Source organism: Camelus bactrianus, chromosome 12 (genome assembly GCF_048773025.1).
Source record: "Camelus bactrianus isolate YW-2024 breed Bactrian camel chromosome 12, ASM4877302v1, whole genome shotgun sequence".
NCBI classification, from domain to species: Eukaryota; Metazoa; Chordata; class Mammalia; order Artiodactyla; family Camelidae; genus Camelus; species Camelus bactrianus.
In genome coordinates this window covers 7047698-7066379 of record NC_133550.1, presented here as the reverse complement: position 1 = coordinate 7066379, position 18682 = coordinate 7047698, and the positions used below count along the sequence as shown (strand labels likewise).

Genomic DNA, 18682 nt, shown 5'->3' with positions numbered 1-18682 from the left:
CTCTGTAATGTCAGAGAAGGAAATTCAAACCCTCAGTCTTTGAGATTCTTGGTTGTTCTTGATATTGACAAGGTATTCAAAAGCAAGCCAACCTGAACACGCGCCATCCGATAAGATGGAGTGTGCGTGGTAACTGAAGGCAGCCCCTAGGCCCACACTCTGCATCGCATCCCACGAGCTTCCGACCAAAACATGCAAAATCAACCGGAGGAAAGGATAAAAATCTTTCATAAACTCCCTTGCTCCACACGCCCTGCCCTCAGTGAACAGGGTCCAGATGTGTCTCCTCCCACAGGCAGATGTTTTCTGACATGCATTATAGGCACAGGGCACTGTCTCTCCCTCCCCAAGACTCCCCTACCCCTAGGGCTTGCCCAGAGCCTTGCAAAGCCAGCTTCCTGCTGCAAGCCGAGACCTTGGGGGCAGCAGAAGGGAGAAGTCACTATTCCCTGCCTCACAGGCCTGAGGTTCTGCCTCCTCCCAGGGAAATCCTCCTCCATTGCTCACATGTGATCCAGGCTCTTCCTGGGCCATGAGCGCCTGCAGAGGAAGAACTGCAGAGCTGGGAATCTGAGTTACAGACGGGAAGGAAGCCTAATCTATCACCCTAGTGTGCCCTCCTCAGCCTGAGTGGCTTTCCCATCGAGCAGCTTCAGAAAGCCTCAAAGACCTGCACTTCCTGGGGGGTGGCTTCGGGAGCCCTGGCAGGGGAGGCAGGGGGACAAAGCTCCAGACCCTCCCAGCCCCAGCTTCAAGACCCCCGCTATTTACAAAAATAAAAAGTATAAAAACACTGATCTAGTACAAAGCTCTCATTTTACAGGTGGGAAACGGGGGTCTGGAGAGAGGTAATGACTGGTCCAAGCACACACAGCAGAGGCGGGCCCAGGCCAGGGCCCGCCCTGAGGCCCATGGGCCGCGGACCACGCTCCAATCCACTGTTTGGGCTGCTATCTGGTGGCAGTTCTGTGCAGGGGAGCAGGGCAAGGCCGCATCCCCCTTGAAGGTGCAAGGACAGACCTCGGATGGCAGTCCTCCAAACTCATCAGGTGCCCAGCTGAGAACTCACTGCAACCACCTGGCGGATGGGACGGGAGAGGGGGAAGAGCCCTTACCTCGGCAGTGGGCTCCCTCATCTGACCCATCGGCGCAGTCCTGGACCCCATTGCAGAGGCGGGTCATGAGAATACACAGCTCGGTGCCCAGGCAGTTGTGCTCGTTCGGCTGACATCGCTGAGCCTTACTCTGTGGACCTGGGGGCAGATGGAAAGGCCAGCGCGACCAAGCTCTAGAGGCCGTCTGGCCAGCTGTTCCCAGGGGAGGGGATGCAGAACTGAGACGAGTCTAGACACCTGCACTTTTTAGATCTCAGGGGCATTGCGGGTGGTTGGATTCTTTCAGCTGGGGCTCCTCTGCATCACTCCTGACAGCAGCCACACACCTGGGTGGGAGCCACCAGCTGGCGGGGAGAACTAGGCCTTCAGCAAAGAGTCCACTCCCCAAATGCCACACGCCTGTGGGCCCCCACGTCTCCACGTTCTACACTCAGGGTACAAAGGACCCCTCCTTCCCATAGCTCCCCGGGTCACGGGGCCGGGGGCTGAGAGCCGGACCAAGCCGTCTAGAACTGCACTGTCCAATGTGCAGCGCCAGCTGCATGCGGCTGTCAGACACTTGACATGTGACTGGCTCCAACTGTAAGTATAGAGTGCACATTGGCTTTTGAAGACTTCATACCACACCCACAAAAAGAGCTCAAATGATCTCATTCATACTTTTACATGAATAACATCCTGAAATGATATTTTGGATACATTGGGTAAAATAAAATTAAAATAAATTTCACCGGATTATTTTTACCTTTTTTAATGTGACTACTAGAAAATTTCAAAATTGTATACGTGGCTTGCATTATATTTCTATTGGGCAGCACTGTTCTAGACCCCAGTCCCAGAGTTGTCTGCTTGATGGAAGGATTTGGAAAGGGTCAAAGGTGTGGCCCCCCGATGATACCTCTGGTACTTCCTTTGTTGCCCAAGAAGATGGGCTGGGGGGAGGGCAGGGTAGAGCTCCTCAGGGAATTCTAAGGAGGCCAAGTGGGCTAGGATGCTGGCTGAGCCTCTGGGCTGGGAGAGACCATAGCCCATAGGCTCCCAAGCCTGGACAGGGTGTGAGTGAGGGAGTGTCTGTGTGCGAGTGCACCCGTCCGCCTGTGCCGGGGGGGGGGGGTAGTCTGCACGCACAGGTGGGGAGGTGTGGAGTCAGGGTGAATGTGTGAGTCTCCACGTGTGCTGGTGCATTTCCATGTCCTTCTGGGAGTGAGTCTGGGTTAGTGTGTGTCTCGGGGCATCTGTCTGAGTGCAGGTTGTGTTTCTGCATCCTCATTTGAGGATGTTGATTCTGCGTTGCTGTGAGAGTGTGTCAGTGTTGAAATCTGCCTGTCTATGTATGTCGGGGGGATGGGTGAGTCAGTGCCTGGGAGGGGCTGAGTGTGAGTGTGATGGGTCTGGGAGTGTGCATGAGTGGGGGGAGTGTGGGATGTGTATAAGGTGGGTTGCATCAAACTAAATGAAGAATGGATAAAAAGATAGATCCAGCCCCTCTGCATGGCTTCCTTTACTCTTAACGCCAAGCATCAGGGTCAGAAATCTGGGGCATAAAGGCGGCATCAGACAAGAAGATGCTCCAGGCTGAGCCACCCCACTACAGAAACACTTGCAGACTATCCCCAGCCCCAGCGCCGCCAGGGCAGGGTATGGGGGTGAGGCAGAGAGAACTGGTGGCTCCCTTTCTGGCCCTAAAATTACCCCTGATAATTACGGGTGAGGGTGTAGGGCTGGGGCTGGAGCAGGATAAAACTGGAGAGAGAACAGAGATACCTAGAAATTCAGAGTCCCCTAGAGCCCGGCGCAGATTAGCCACGCAGGGGAGAGGCTGAAGGTGGAGACCCCCTGACTCTGCCGGCTGCCCAGGACTCTAGGGTCCTGCCAGCAAGTCCTCCACCCCCCACTGGCAGGGTAAAGGCTGGGTGGGGACCTTTCTCCCAGTTTAAACAGCTGCCTCTGATTACACCACTTACTGAGGGCAGGGGGCGGGGGGAGAGCGGGAAATGCTCGGGGGTGGGGCTTCTGGCAAGGAGTGAGCTGGAGCCAGTGGCCTTTGGCCTGGGAGCCTGAGGACAGGAAGGGGAGGCAAGGCCTGCTGGCGAGACCTGGGGGCGCTCATCAACCATCAGGAGGCTCAGCGGTGGGAAGAAGAGGGAAGAGTTGGAAGGGAAGGGAGGCTGGGGTCTCTCCTTCCCGCGAAGCTGTCAGCCCAGAGAGCATTGTCTCTGGCAGGCATGGGGGTATAGCGGCTGAGGGAGCTCATTTCTGAGCACACCAAGCACCATGCTGGGCTCTTTGAAGAGGGGGAGAGGACAGTTTCAGCTGTGTCATGAACAAACGATCACAGAGCAAGGTCCACACCAGGCTAGCGCTCAGATGTCCTCCTCCCAAACTTGCTGGGCCAAAAGGAAAAGGGACCAAATCAGGGGGTGGGGGATGGGTCCAGAAAAGGTACTTACAAATCTCAGGAGCCTCATCCGATCCATCTGGGCAGTCCCTCTCACCATCACACCGCCAACCCTTCGAGATACAGGTAATCTGGTCTCTGCAGGCAAATTGCTTGGGGCTGCAAGTCTTAGGGACTAGAGGCAAGGGAAGAAAACAGGGATGTGAATGAAGGATGGAGGCCAGCTCTGTGGCCTTCAAGCCCCCAAGGACTCTTTTTCCTTCCCTAGCATCAGTCCCCATCTGGCCCAGACTCTGAGCCACAGTCCATGTGCTGGGGCAGGTGGCTGGGGGTCACTCCTGGAACACTGTGTACCTGTGATGGGAGGAAGGGAAGGATGCCCCCTACCTAGTCCCCAAGGTTGCCTGTCCAGTGTGCCCTCGCCCAGTCCTCAGGGTCCAAGCCCTCGCTCTTTGCTGTTACTCTGATCAGACACCAGCACACCCGGCTTTGCGGACTGAGAGTGATAAGGCCTTTGACATGTTTTCCCTTTATCTTCCTCTCCATCCCACAAGAGGTCTGGAGCTGGTCTTTCTCTACTCCTCTGCCCTCTGGGACACTCGTGGTCCCTGGAACCCAGCACTCTGCTCATCTCCAGCTCCTAACCACCAGGCCCCCAGACAGCATGTCAAGTGTGTATGTGATGCCCTTGGCACAGTGGTGGCTCGGAGATGGTATTAGCAGAGGTACAGGAGGACAAGAGAGCCCTGCCTCCACCTCCGTCATCTACAGGTACAGCCTCCCTTGCCAGTTAGACTTTCAGCAGACGCCCAAGGTAAGAGGCACCTACGATTGCTCAGGATGACAGAGTTGGAGAGCTGGGGCTGGGGAACGGCTGGAGTGACCTGTAGGAGCTGGTTACAGCCCAGATGACCCTTGAAGTTCCTATCTCCAGGGCCTCTTTGCCCAAACCTCTCACCCCTACCAGCTTCCCTCTGCACCCACCCCCTCTTCTTATCTCATCTCCAAGGAGGAATTAAGGACGGTAACACTAACTCTTACTGTTACCTCAGCATGTGCCAGGAAATGTGGTAAACCAGGTTTTTTCCATGCATCATCTTATTTAATCCTCCCCACAATAATGACAAAGTAGGTAGTACTAACATCCACCATTTCCTAGATGAGGAAACCAAGCCTCAGAGAGGGTGGGTCACACAGCAGGCAAGTGACAAAACCAGGACTCACACCAGTTGAGCTGACTCCAAGCTCAACCAGAGCAGTCCACACCAGTCTCCTCACTTCCCCTGAGAGATGTTCAGGAGTTGCTCCTGCCAATCCCATCACCATGGCTTCCAGGGAAAGAAGGGTCCCCTCCCCTTCACCCTCACCCATTCTCCTGGCCCTTCATCACCCTCTCCTCTGTCTGTGTCGGTCCCCCTGCTCTTCGGCTATCATGCCTGGGGACCAGCTCTGTGCTGGGCACTGTGCTAGGCACTGGGGGGGCCAGGGAGGAGCAGGGTGGCCCCTCAGGAGCCACAGAACCCCAGGAAGACAGCTGTACACAACCAGCTCGAATGCAGGGCGGAGTGAGCTCAGGGCTCTGAGCAGGGAGGGACGGAGTCTGAGGGGAGCCACGCTGAGAGGACGTCCTCCCTCCCTAACCCCCATCTCTGGCAGCGGGGGACTGCACTCAGGCCCCTGGCCAGGACGAGAGCCGAGTTCAGGAAACACATCAAGGATGGCCTGGCCAGGCCCCCCACCCCGGAGTCCCCCTCCCCTACCCCCCACCCTGAGCAGGGAATAAAGGCCCCTTGAGGAGGTGGATAATGCTGAGTTCATTGCCCCACTGGGCCAGCTGTGAGGTCTTCCCGGGGAAAGAGCCCGCCAGCCTAGTTAGCATGCCGGAGAACGGTCCTCTTCCCCTGGCCAGCCGAGACTGGCTGGGGGGGGGGGGGACGGGACAGAGGGGGCTGGAGTGGGACTCAGAGGCAGATGGGCTGTTTGGAGCCCAGAAAGGCCCCCATGCCACCCTCACCCCCCACCTGGACGTAGTCCACGCCCCCTCTCCTCCCCAGGGTAGAACTCAGCCCCAGGCCTGAGGTCACTGGTTGGTCACTCCAACTGCCCCTCCATTCTGCGTCCCAGCCATGATTCCCCCTCCTTTGGCCCTCACTTTGTCCCTCCTGCTGTCCCCCACCCCCATTTTTGGCCTGAACTCGGCAGAGGAAACAGCAGCTGGCAAACTCTGAAAGCTGGAATGAGAGAGATTCACAAACCAGATGTGCTCTTGCGGAGGGAGGGGAGTGGGGGATGGGGAGTGAAGGAAGAGGGGCACTCAGGCCCCTGTCCCCTGTCCCGCAGCAGCACGCCCTCAGGCCAGGGATGAAGGACAGGGGTGCACGTCTCCTAAGGGCCAGGGCAGCACAAGGATCTCGGAGAGAGATGTGAAAGAACTTCCTTCCTGCCAGGGATGGTGGAAAAAGCCCTAAGAATCTCGAGTTTGAAGGCTGAGGCCTGTCTTTGATTTCCTTCGGGGAGGAGAGGGGAGGAAAGAAACAAATAACCTACTTTGGGGCAGTCTACACAGCCAAGGGAAGCCTCACTCTGAGGTGGAGGGAGCTGCGGTGGGGGGGGGGTAAGAAACTTGTAATCTGCTTAGAGCCAGCAGCCAACCCCACTCCCCTAGGCTGAGCCTTCTGCATCTGATGCCAGCACCCAGACAACCCACCTCTGTGGCCCTAGACGAGGGAACACTACCCTAAGTTTGGGAGCAGCTGCTGGCCTCCCCTGCCTCCCGCTCCTCATGAGACTTGGGGCCTCCTAAGGAGATGAGCTAACACTTTTCAACACGGTCACTCGGTGTCAGCCCCTGAGCTGAAACACTATACATATTAACTCACTTAGATCCTCATAACCCTGTGACGTGGGCACCGTGGCAATCCCCAACACACAGATGAGCAAACTGAGGCACAGAGCGATTAGCAACTGAACAGGTGGCTTCTCACTGGCCATAACGATGGAGCCGGATGAGAAAGGATGAAGAAGAGAAATGGCAGGGAGGGTATCTGGGCCTCTGACAGTGGGAGAGGGGAGATGGATGGCAGGAGGTGGCAGGGGCCTTCAGGGATCCTCAGAGAGGAGGGGAGAGGGTGGAGCAGATGGAAAGGGACAAGAAGGGACAGAAGAGAAAAGAGAGGAGGGAGAAGGAGGAGAGGACTACAGAGGGAGAGTGAGCGAGGCTGCAGGAGAACGCCAGGACACAGGGGCTGTCTGTTCTCAGCTTTGCCCGGAGATGAATGTGACCGCCATGCTAACTCTGGCCAACACCCCTGCCCCCCCCAAACCCAGGCACCCGGCCCAGCCATGGCCCCTAGGGCCACCAAGCTGGAGCCAGAACAGGAGGTGTAGGGCTGGGTGTGCATCCAGACACAACACAGACCCCACTGCCCTGCTCGAGCCTTGGCTGTCGTCTTGTCCCATTCTGGGACCTTGGGGGTGGGGTGGGGGAGGGCGGCAAGAGTGCCTGACCAGAGAAAAGAGGGTGACAGGGAGGTATGGCAGTCTCCTCCAGAGGAGAACCCACCCATTCCCTTGGGAGCAGAGATGGAGAGGAGGGGAGGGGAGCTTTCCTGGCCCGGGAGACCTCAGCAGGGGAAGCATACAAGGGGCCCTTTGCCAGAGCAGACACAGCAGAGGGAGAGGTAGGCTGTGTGTCGGGGGATGCTTTCTGAAGGGAACCACATGATACATCTAAGGGAACAGGGAGTCAGGGATGGCCAGGGGGTGAGGGGCTGAGCCTGCAAGAATCTGAACTTCCAAGCGTCTGGGGGTGGAGCAGCAGGGCCTCCCAGACCCAGAACCGAGGGCTTTTCACTGAATTTTATGTATTTTGGGTGTTACCGGGTGGCTCCTTCCCGCAGCTCAGTGAGGCTCAGACACATTTTTGTCATTCCTGAGTCTGGGCCTCTGCTTTGCGGCCTGGACAGACAGACAGGATGGCTTGGACTGCCGGGGGAGGGGAAGGGTCTCCCCCTCCATCCTGAGTCAATATTGACTCAGCAGGTCATCAGCCTGACCAGTGACCTCCCTACCATCTTTTCCTTTCCCTGCAAGTAGAAATCAGACCTCCTGAATGCCTCCAGAGGTCAGCATATCTTTCACCAGACCTTTGGAAGCCTTCCCCACCTACCCCACAACATACACACATGGCTTACGCACAGCAAGAGCAAAAGTTCTCAGAGCCTGACCCATTCCCCACACCTTTCTCCAGTTCTCAGGTCAGGAGGAAGTTCTGCCAGAAGTCTAACCTCCGCCCTTCTTTCTGAAATATCTGCTTTCCCCCTTTTACACAACCCACAAAGGGTATCAAGTTCCCTTCTTCCAGAAACACTCTCCAAAATCCATCCCCAAAATTAGTGGAGGGGGAAGAAGAGAGAGGAACTTGGAGGAAAGCGGAGGGAGAACTTTCACTGCCAAACTGGATATTCTAAGTCTGGCCTGGGAGGGGAAAATAACTCCAAAATGGCGAGCACGAGGAGAGACTTCTGCCCCCAAGTAGATTTCAGGAGACCAAGAGGCCGGGATGGAGGTGGATGAGACAGTCAGAAACAAAGCAAGAGACAAAGACCGAGAGAGACAGGACAGAGAATTCCACGAAGGATGAGATAAGAGATGAATCAGGAGGATGAGAGACAGAGGTTCTGCGAGGCCAAGACAGCACACACCGATGATAGATAGACAGAGGCAAAAAAACCAGGAAGGGGGTCTCAGCCCAGAGGTTGCCAAGATAATGGCACAGTTGTCTTGGGATGAACCCGGAGAATAACGACATTCCTGAGACTCAGGGTGGGGGACTTAGGCAGACAGAGTCCCTGACCTAGTAATGTCTGACCCAAGGGAGACTCAGAGCAGGGGCCACTGCCTCCCACAGACTTGGAAGGGCTGGGAGGAAGGAGTACTGGAGCCAGGGAAGCCAAGGCCTCAGAGAGATTCTCATCTCCCATGGGAGTGCAAGAGGGACAAATGTCTGCCCCCACAGGCCCTCACCTCTTTCCCAGGGAGGTTTTACACTGGGGCCTGGGGTCACTGCACCGGAAACAATCCGGAGCCAACTGCTTCCTTCTCCAAACAATGCAGGATCCTGCTAACTGGGCTGAAATCTGGAACTGAACACAGGGGCGAGGATCTAGGTTCTCCAAACACTCATACCCAGCACCCAGCTCCACTAGGGTCAGGGACCCTTGCATGGTCCCACTCAACTGCACCCAGATTCCTCAAGAGTGATAAGCAACCCCTACCCCACCATCCGGAGCTGGGGGGCTGGAAAGCCCACGGAGTGGTGGTGGTGGTGGGAGACCCTGAGACAAGACTACTGAGGGCAATAAGCCTTAGGCTTGGGTGATATACAAAGACTGAGACTACAGCAGGAGGAAAGAAAGGTAGATTTGATAAGGAATGGTTTGCCAAAGGTAAGGAGGGAGGTTTTCAAGAGTTGGGGAGACTTGGATAGGATCTTGCTCCGGCCAGGGCTCTCACTGACATCCTTAAGCGGCCCAGTAATGGGGAGTGGTTGGGAGCAAAAAAATACAGAGAAAGTGGAGAAAAGGGGAGCCAGACTGGGAGAAAAGGAAGTCTTGAGAAGCAGCCTCAAATATCCAAACACCCCTCCAATCCCCAGATCAATGCTCCTGCTTTGAAAGACAAGGGTGGGAAGGTGTTCAGGGTTCTGAGCCCGACGGAGGGAGGAAGGAATTCGAAATCGCCTATCAGAGAGCCAGGAGGCAAACACATCAGCCTCAAAACCCGCTTCAACTGTCCAGTTTGTCTGATAACTGGTCATACGCTGGCTCAAGGAGGTGTGTGGAGAGGCGCTGGAGAGAGGGAGGCAGTCACCCCCCATCCCACAGCCGTATCTGCCTGGGGCTGCCCTCCCCACTACAAAACGTGCCTAACCTCAGCAGGAACTTCAGTAACCCCTCTCCCCATTCCCCAATCCCATCTGTTTCCCCATCCTCCCAGGTAGCAAGTACACCCTTCTGTCTACTAGCAGGGAGTGACATTGCTCCCCAAAGAGAAGGGGACTCTGGGGGCTGGGTTCACGCACAGCAGAGAAGGCAGAAGCAGTGGAGAGGCCCCTAGGGCTGCTCCCCTGGAGGGGAAGCAGCAAGGCCTGTCATAGCAGCAGGAAGGAGGTTAGACACTGAGTCAGGTAAACTGGAGCCAGGAAGTGCCCTTCTCGGAAAGGGAAGGAGAAAGTTGTGTGTCTGTCGGCCTGGGGCATGAGGGCAGCAGTGGGGACACAGGAATCCCTAGGTTGCCCTGGCCCACGATGGCCATCCAGGCCTGCACAGTGCCCCCTTCACCCCCCCCCCCCCAGAATGGGAAAGAACTGATGATTTGTATCCCCATTCCTAAGGTAGGAACAGTCATGTGTGTTTGGGGAGGGGTCCTCTCCCTGAAATGTTGGTTAGAGTTTGGTTTGAGCTGGGGTTACAGCTGTGGACTCGGTGGAAACATAAGAAAGGATAGGGAGGCAGTTAAACAGAACATGTCCAGTCTCCCTCTTGGACTCACCACCAACCAACTCGGTGAGGCAAACAGAACCACTTTAAAACCCAGGCGTCAAGCTACCTGGGGCCTTTTCTGCTCTCCACAGAGACACCCCACCTCCCCAGTCTTGCTTCTAACTCCAACCACCTTCCATCATGGGGCTCTTGATGGGTCACTCTTTCTCTCTTTAAATTTTTTCTATCCCTCTCAGAATTTGGGGTTGCACCCAAATCCCTCTGCCTCGGTTTCCCCTCCTACTTCACAGGGCTGAGAACAAGAGGAAACAACAAGCATAATGGGAAGTTACGGGCATAGGCTGGTCTGAAGGATATTCAGGGCAGAGCCTCTTTCCTCCTTTTGGGAAGATAAGTGAGGTAGTGGCAGGGTGGGTGGGAGGGTTAGGTAGATGGAGTCCCCACGATGGCATAATTGAAGACCATTGAACACAATGTCTTTCTGGGCACAGCTACTTCCTGGCCCCCTAACCTCCCTCCCCCAACTGAAGCTAGTTGAGGGAGGGGAGGAGAGAGATATAATCTGGTTTCAGAGAAAAACTTTTCCAATCCCAACCTGGCAAAATTTAGAAGCTGGAGGAGGGGTGCATGATGGTATTGGGCCCGGATTCCACCCCCCCTGAAGAGAAGGGATGAGATCCACCCCTTCTCAAACCAGCCCATCCCAAGCCCATATTCCCAGCTAAAAGCTTGAGCAAGACTTGAACCAGTGACTCATAAGTAAGAGAAAAAAGAGCTGACATAAAAACGGGCAAGGAGGCACCCCATTTCTGCAGAAGGACACAGTTCTAGCCCAAGCCTAACTGCAGTATACAAGGTGTGCTGTCTGTATGGGGGGAGGAGGGGAAATGGTGGAGAGAAATAAACACATCTACCAAAGGAGCAGGGAATTAGGGGGTGGGGGCATTGCTATAACCCCCATCCAACCTCCAGCTCTCCTTCCAGTCCGAACTGTGATCAAGCCAGAAGTCAAGGAGAAAGCAGCCTTCCTCCACCCTCCCACCTCAGCATTCCAGGCCATTCTCCAGTCCCCTTCCCCAATGATGACATCTGACGTTTTTCATCTCAAAGCTCCCAGGAATTAAGAAGGAAAATTCAAAGTCAATAGCTTTGCCCTCACCCCCTACACCCCCCAACACAGCACTTTCCAGGCTACTGACAGAGGCCCTGAGAGGGGGAAGTGCCCATTTCGGAACCCAGGCAGGCAGGCCGCTGGATCCTGGACCCAGGCCTCCAAACCGGTCTCCAAGGGCCCAGATTCCACACCCAAGCAGGGGGCCCTCCCGTGGCCCTCCCTCTCCCCACCCACAGCCTTCCCCGGCCTGCCTGCCCTCTGCCCAGCAGGGCACCCCTGACCCGGCTCCCCCTTCCAGATTCATAGGCCACTGCGAAAGGACCCCCGCCCCCTTTTGCAGTCAGTACGTTGCAAATCCGGATTCCTTTATAATTCAGATGGGGGGTTGGGGGGGTAGAGGATGTAGGGGCAGCAGAGGCCCTCCCCGACCAGAGATAGGAAGAGAAGGCCTCTAGATCCCAAGATAAGAAAAAGGGGTCTCCCTCTTCTCCCTTCGCAAGCCTCTGGTCTTTGTTTGGGCTGGGGGGTCCCGGAAGCATCATTTGCCCAGGGTCCCCATACACCAAATCAGACCCCCATCCCCGCCCCCAGTCGGGCCGCTGCTGTGTCAGCTGGACTGGGATAACAAAAGGCACCCCCTCCCGCGTCTCCCTTCCCCATCCGAACGCAGGAGTGGGGGCTGGGAAGTGGGTGTCCCTAGGGGTCCAAGGGGGCCGCGGAATCTCACTCACCGTCGACAGCGGCCGCGGCCGCGACCAGAGCTGAGAGCAGGGGCAGCAACAGCAGCAGCGGTGGGGTCAGCATGGTGTGGGCTGATGCAAGCAGCAGCCCCCTCCCCTCTGGTCCTGTTACTTCTCGCCGTCGCCCCCCCAATTGGGGGGGTCCCCCTTTTTCCTCCTCCCCCTCTTCTCCTCCTCTATTCTTATCCTATCCTTCAGCAAAGCGCACCAGGGGCGTGGGTGAAGAGGTAGAGTTCGGAGCCCCTTGAGGAGGGCCTGCAGACAGGGGTAAGCCCCCTGCCCCCAAATCCAAACCTTTCACCCCCTGCTTTTCTCTTCGTTCCTCTTTTCCCCCTCTCGGGGAAAAGCTCACAGCCCCATCTCCGAGCCGCCTCCGGCTGCAAAAATGCACAATTGGGAGGAGGCGGGGTGGGGGGTGGGGGGGTGGGGGGCGTGGACCGGGTAGGGGAGCCTTTAGAAGGGGCCTGATGGAGCTTTGGGGGCTCCCCTCGTTTCCGCCTCCTCAGTGCACGGGCCTGGAGCTCGCACCACTGTTCCCCGGACTGAGGTGCAGCGGGGCGGGCTGAGGGGGGGAGAGGGAGGGGACCGGGAGAGGAGGGAGGGAGAGAAGGGGCGGGGAAAGAAAAAAAGGAGGGGGGTAGAAAGAGCTACGCGGCAATCCTGGAAGTGCGCATGCGCCGATTTGGCGCGCTGCCCTGGGGAGGGGGAGTCAAAGCAGCAAGATTTGGAGCTCTGGCAAGCGGTCGGAGATCCGGGGTCCGGGGGCTCCGCTGTCGGGTTTCGGGCCTGGAGCGTCCTCTCCCCTGACTGGGCCTTTCTCCCTTGAGCTCCAGAGAGCTGATGGGGTGAGGATTGGGCAGGGGGCGAGGAGAGCTGAGCGGCTTCTCTTTGAAACTTGGTGTCATGCCCTAGAATTTCAGGCCCTGTCTGGGGATCCAAGACCTGGAGATCTGGGCCGAAGCCTGATTTCCTCTGGGAACCCTGACTGTGCCTCCCCAGCCTGGGGTGGGGGCGGGGACTGCCAGTCCGCGGGGAAGATACGGGGAAAGGCTGAGCTTTGATTTAGAGACTTTGTAAAACCGGGACCGGGATTGGGGCCTGCGGCGGAGGGGGGCGGGGTGGGGGAGGGGCCGAGAATGCCCGCCCCCACCTTGCTCTCGGGCTTGGAGTAAACAGGGACACCCGCGGGGACACGCCGGAGCTTGTCCGCCCGCCTAGGGTTTGGGGATGGAGCCCACCTTAGTACCCGCCCCGCCCTGCTCGCCTGGCATCGGGCGCGGGAGGGGCAGGCCCTGGTTTGGAGGGAGGTGAGTCACCAGCGGGTGGGGTTGAGGAAGGGCCACCCTCTTCTTACCAAGAGGCCGGGGCTCATTTATTTTCCTGTTTGGTGTTTTGGTTTTTTATATCTTCTGACTGGCTTCCCACCAAGTCGGGGTTTTAGATTCCGAGCAATAGAGATTTGGAATAAGATAAGGGACTCTGGACCTCTGTTTCCAGGCCTCGAGTTCTAAGGTGTCTGCTGAGTGCCGGACCTTTGTCCCCATAAGGGAATGCTGCTTTGAATCCACAGGGCGCTGGGGGTTCCCAGAACCCAGCGAATGTGCTTCTGGCCACTGCCTCCTTCTGGGTGGTGTTTTGAGGCTGTACCATGGGTGTCTGACTTTCTGGTGTTGGGAAATCAGAGTTCAGGGAGACAGCAAGCAACGCTGCCTGCCGGAATTGACATTAGAGGTGAGGGAGGGTTGCACCACCCTTCTCCCTTTTAAAATTCTAGTCAAGGAAGGGCCCCAATCCTCACTCCAGCCTGGCCCTGGCAGAAAGCAGAGCAGCGTGGAGGACTTGTCTGTTGATGGCAATGAGAGCAAGAGAGGAATCCAGAAGCGCTAGACCTTTCCTCCAAACCAGAGCGTCCTCAGAGCTCGCTTTGCTCAGGGCCAGGGCCACCTGCTTTTAGTCTCCCAGGCTAGAAACCTCAGACTTTTTGCCAGCTCGTCTTCTGGGCCTTTCTCTTCTGTATCCAATCTTGCAAGCCTGTGCTCAAGGTTTGTAATTTTTTCCTTTGAAATAGAGCTCAGATTTCCTTCGTTTTCACTGCCAGAGCATTTCTCTGGGCCCGGTGGGGTCCTATTCATCCTTTCATCCAGACCTCACCGGTTAACACAGTGCAAGACACACAGGCAGGGGCTCACTAAATGTTTTTAATGAATGCCTACTAAGTTCCTTCCTCTCCCAGGACCCCTGCCCATATTGTCATCCAAGTGAAATCAGATTGAAACAGACTTCAGGCAGCTTTGAAAGGAAACAGCTAGCTGGAGTGAGCTCACGTAGCCTGACAGGGTTGGGAGGGGCTGTCCCATTCGTCTCCCCGTTACACAGGTGGGTCTGCCTCAAACTGCTCTCCCTGTGTCTCTTCCTGGCTGGCAAACCTCTGCTGGGTGTCTACAGACAGTGGAGTCAAATGTGAACTCTTCTCCCAGTCCTGGCCTTCCAATATCTGGCCTCACTCAGCATATCGACACTTCTCACTGTGTATTTATTTTTATTAACTTCACATTGTAAAAAATGGTAATACTTAGTGGTTGAAAAACTCAGAGCAGAGGAAGGTGCAAGGTGAAAAGTAAAGTTGCCGCTCTCTGCTCTCCCATTCTTCAGTCCCACCCTCAGAGTAACCACTACGAAGAGTTCCTGGGGTCTCCTTCCAAGAGGTTTTTGGGTTGTTTTTTTTAATGACAAACAAATATAAATAAACATCTTTTAAAACCACGAATGAGCTCATACAGTTTATATTGTTCTATAACTTGCTTTTTTCAACAAACTCCTCTTGATCCCTTTCCACATTGTACACACACATCTGGCTCACTCTTTTTGCTGGCTACTTGGAATCTCCTTGCCTGGATAGTCCACAGTCTCCTGGGATTATTGGGCCCTTGGGTTATTTCTTCCAGTGTGTGAAGCGCTGAGGTTGTCTCTATAAGACGAGAGAATGCACACTTCTACCTGAGCCTCTAACTGCACTCTTCTCTCCGCCTCCTCCTCTCCTCACCACCGAGGCTCTCCTGTTATTCTCACTCTGCCCATCTCTTCTGTCCCAAACTTGCCCTCAAGATAGTCTCAGTACTTAGAATTTAGCACTTAACTTCACGGGTTCTGTGTCCACCATCAGACCACAAACTCCTTAAGGGCAGGGGTCATGTCAGCAGGGATCATGTCTTTTACTTCTTTGTATCCACCCAGTGTTAGGACCTTTTGACTGCTTCGTGGGGAAGCTGACAGGAGTGTTAGGACTAGGCATGCCTGTGCTGGTAGAGGAGACAATCAGGATGTGACTGTAAGCATCTTTGTATTTCTCCTGTAGTCCCCATATGCAATCCCTCTCTGCCTCAGCTTCTCTTTCTCCCTACTTCTATTCTTTTATTTACTTAGTTTTTTGGAGGGGTGGGGAGAGGTAATTAATTTACTTATTTATTTATAACAGAGGTACTGGGGGTTGAACTCAGAACCTCGTGCATGCTGGGCACACACTCTACCACTGAGCTATACCCTCCCCCCTCCCTACTTCTATTCTTAAGAAGCTTTTTTCCATCTTCAAATGCTTGGGTTGGAATTATAACGAAAAAGTGGGAAGTCAAAGAGGAATTCTTGGCAGTCTGTGATCAGGATAACAAGAATGATGACAGTAGGCAAAGAAATTGGTGGAGGAAAGGATATCACCTTTTTTTGGCTCTCCCAGCAAATTATTAAACTTCTCCCTTTCCTGTGTGAATCTAACAGGCACTCAGATGGGGCATTAAGGGAGCAGCTCTGGGACTGAATGTCAGGCCAGAGACTGACACCACCTAGCGGTCAGCTAAAGAAGTGTTTGTAGGAAGCGTGTCTCTGAAGGGCCTGGTGGAAGGCGGGAGGAGAACCAAGATTTACTGAGTGCTTACATGTGGCAAGTCCATGCAGTGGATTTTGCATGGATTCGCTCATTTAAGTCTTATAACTATCCTGTGGCATAGGTGTAATTTCAAGTTAGTAGATATGGAATTAGAGGCTCAGAAGGACTAAGGAAACTGCCCCAAATCACAGTGCAAATTGGAGCCCAGTTTTCATTCATCTAATAAACATTTATTAGGTACCTCATATGTGCCAGGTACACTGGTAGGCACTAGGGACATGAGATGGAAACACACGGTCTCACCCTTCAAAACGTGTACAGGTTAGTGGAGTTGTGCAACAAGATGACTGACAATTACAACTAAGTACCTTAATGCCTATGATAATGGTACATGGCACAGAGGGCCATGGGAACCAGGGCAGGATACCTGTTCCAGGAAGGAGGGTCAAAGCAGGGCGGGGTGGAGGATTCCAGGCTTCGTACTGAAAGAGAGGAAGGAGATGACAAATAATGCCGGGAGGAAAGTGCGTGTTAGGCTGGAGGACAGGCAAAGGTGTTGAGGCATGAAGTTGAAAACGTTTGGGGAACAGCAAATACCGTGTGGCTGAAGTTTAAGGTATTTATAGGGGAGGATAATGGATGAAGTATCAGGATGCCTAATCACAAAGGGTGATTTTAGCCAAACTAAGGATTTAGAATTGTTTTCTAGAAGTAGTGGGAAGCTAAGTAAGAAACTGATGAAGTCTTTGATGTACCTGCTATTGAGCTGAAGAGAAAGAGGATTCCAGACTAAGGAGGCAGGATCAGGTATACTAATTAGTTTATCATGTTGGCCTAGGGGATAGTGACAGGAAAACTGGCTCTAGAAACTGTGGCTCACATTAGAATGGTCTCAAGGTCTCAAATTTTGGTGGCACATTAAAATCACCTGGGGAGTTTTTAAAAATCCCAATGCTAATAAAAGGAGAAACTCCCAGAGTTGGAGGACTTCTATACTTGATGTCAAGACTTTAAAGCTACAGTAGGCAAGACACTATTATACTGGCATACGAATTGATAAACAGATCCATGGAACAGAACAGAGGACCAGGAATAGATTCATACCTAAAGGGCATTTAATTTTGACACAGATGTCAAATCAAACCACTGGGGAAAGGAGTATCTTTTCAACAAACGGTGCTGGAGGAACTGAATAGCCAGATGGGAGAAACTGAATTGTGAGTCCTACCTCACACCATATGTAGAAATTAATTCAAGATGGACCATAGGCCTAAGCCATACAAGCTGAAATCATAAAGCTTTTGGGTGAAAACAAGGAATAGCTTTGCGACTTGAAGGTAGGCAAAATTTTCTTATGTTATAAGAAGCCATAACCATAAAAGAAAAAAAATTTGATAAAAGAAACATTGGTATTAAAAATTTTTGCTTATCAAAAGACACCATTAAGAAAATAATAAGTAAGCCAAAAAGCTAAGCAAATTATTGATCTGACAAAGCACTGGTATCCAGAATATATTTAAAAATTTCCTGTAACACAGCAATAAAAAGACACTGCATTTTAAAAAATGAACAAAAGATTTGAACAGATACATCATAAAAGAAGATATATGAATGGCAAATAAGCACATGGAAAGTGTTTAATATCTTTAGCCTTCAAGAAAATGCAAATTAAAATCACAATGAGATAATTCTCTGTACTCACCAAAACGGTCAAATTTTGAAACTGACAATACCAAATGCTAGTGAGAATGTAGAGCCACTGGAACTCTCATACAGTGCTGGGAATGTAAAATGTGCTATCAGTTTGGAACAAGATGTAGCAATTTCTTATATAACTAAGCATATACCTACCCAGTGACCTAGCAATTATGCTTCAAGTTATTTATTCAAGAGAAATGAAATATGAAAACAAACATATGCATGTTCATGTATGACTGAAGCGTGCTGTACACTAAAAATTGACACAACATTGTAAACTGACCATACTTCACTTAAAAAAAAAAGAGAAATGAAAATGTATGCTCACAGAAAGATTTGAAGAAGAGTGTTCAAAGCAGTTTTCTTCGTAATAACCAAAAACCAGCTACGGCCCAGGCATCTATCATTTAAAAAAAAGGGGATAAATAAAACTACGGTTCATCTCTACAGCGGGATACTACTTAGCAATAAAAATGGACACACTGTGGACATACAGCAACACAGATGAATCTCAAGCCATGGTGAGTAAAAGAAGCCAGATAAAAGTATATCCTGTTTTATTCCATCTATGTGAATTCCAGAGCAGACAAAACAAATCTACCACGGCAAAAAACAGAACAGTGGCTCCCCAAGAGGGTGGGCTAAGGATAATGACCTGCACCTTAGTGGGGGTGCGGATGTCATACAGTGACCAAGTAGTGGGGCAAGGAGCTGAACCCAGGTGGCCTGGACCCAGAGGTCATGTTTTGTTTTGTTTTTGGTAATTAAGTAATTAGGTTTATTTATTCTTGGAGGAGGTACTGGGGATTGAACCCAGGACCTCATGCATGCTAAGCATGTTCTTGACCACTGAGCTATGCCCTCCCCACTAGAGGCCATCGTTTTAACCACCAGAGTACATTGCTTTGCCCTGGGATGCCTTGGGTGTGGACGAGATTACACAGTAAGTGTAGCCTGTGGTGACAGGAGTCTGAGAAGGAGCACCCAGGCAGGCAGGAGGAAGGCTGGGAGAGAGGAACCATGAAGTCCACGGGGGGAAGAGCAGTGCTGAATACAGCTGAGTCACCAGTGAGAGAAGGACAGGGACAGGCCATCATTCTCGGCACCTAGGAGGGCATGTGTGACACGGGCCAGAACAGTTTCATTGGACTGATGGGAGCAGTAGCCGGCTGGCAGTGTACTGGCAAGATGAGGAAGGGAAGACAGAGAATGTGTATAACTTTCCCAAGAAGCT

At 53.2% G+C, this 18682-nt stretch overlaps 1 protein-coding gene across 1 annotated transcript in view; it reads right to left on the bottom strand.

Moving 5' to 3' along the window:
• LRP1 (LDL receptor related protein 1) overlaps window positions 1-12399 on the bottom strand; it is a 76248-nt gene extending 63849 nt beyond the window's left edge. The window contains exons 1-3 of the mRNA XM_074374574.1: window positions 11862-12399; window positions 3566-3688; window positions 1116-1253 (exon numbers count right to left, since the gene is read on the bottom strand). Coding sequence (XP_074230675.1) covers window positions 1116-1253; window positions 3566-3688; window positions 11862-11934 — 334 coding nt within the window. The 5' untranslated portion in view covers window positions 11935-12399. The remainder of the gene's footprint in view (window positions 1-1115; window positions 1254-3565; window positions 3689-11861) is intronic.
• Window positions 12400-18682: the final 6283 nt, after the last annotated feature.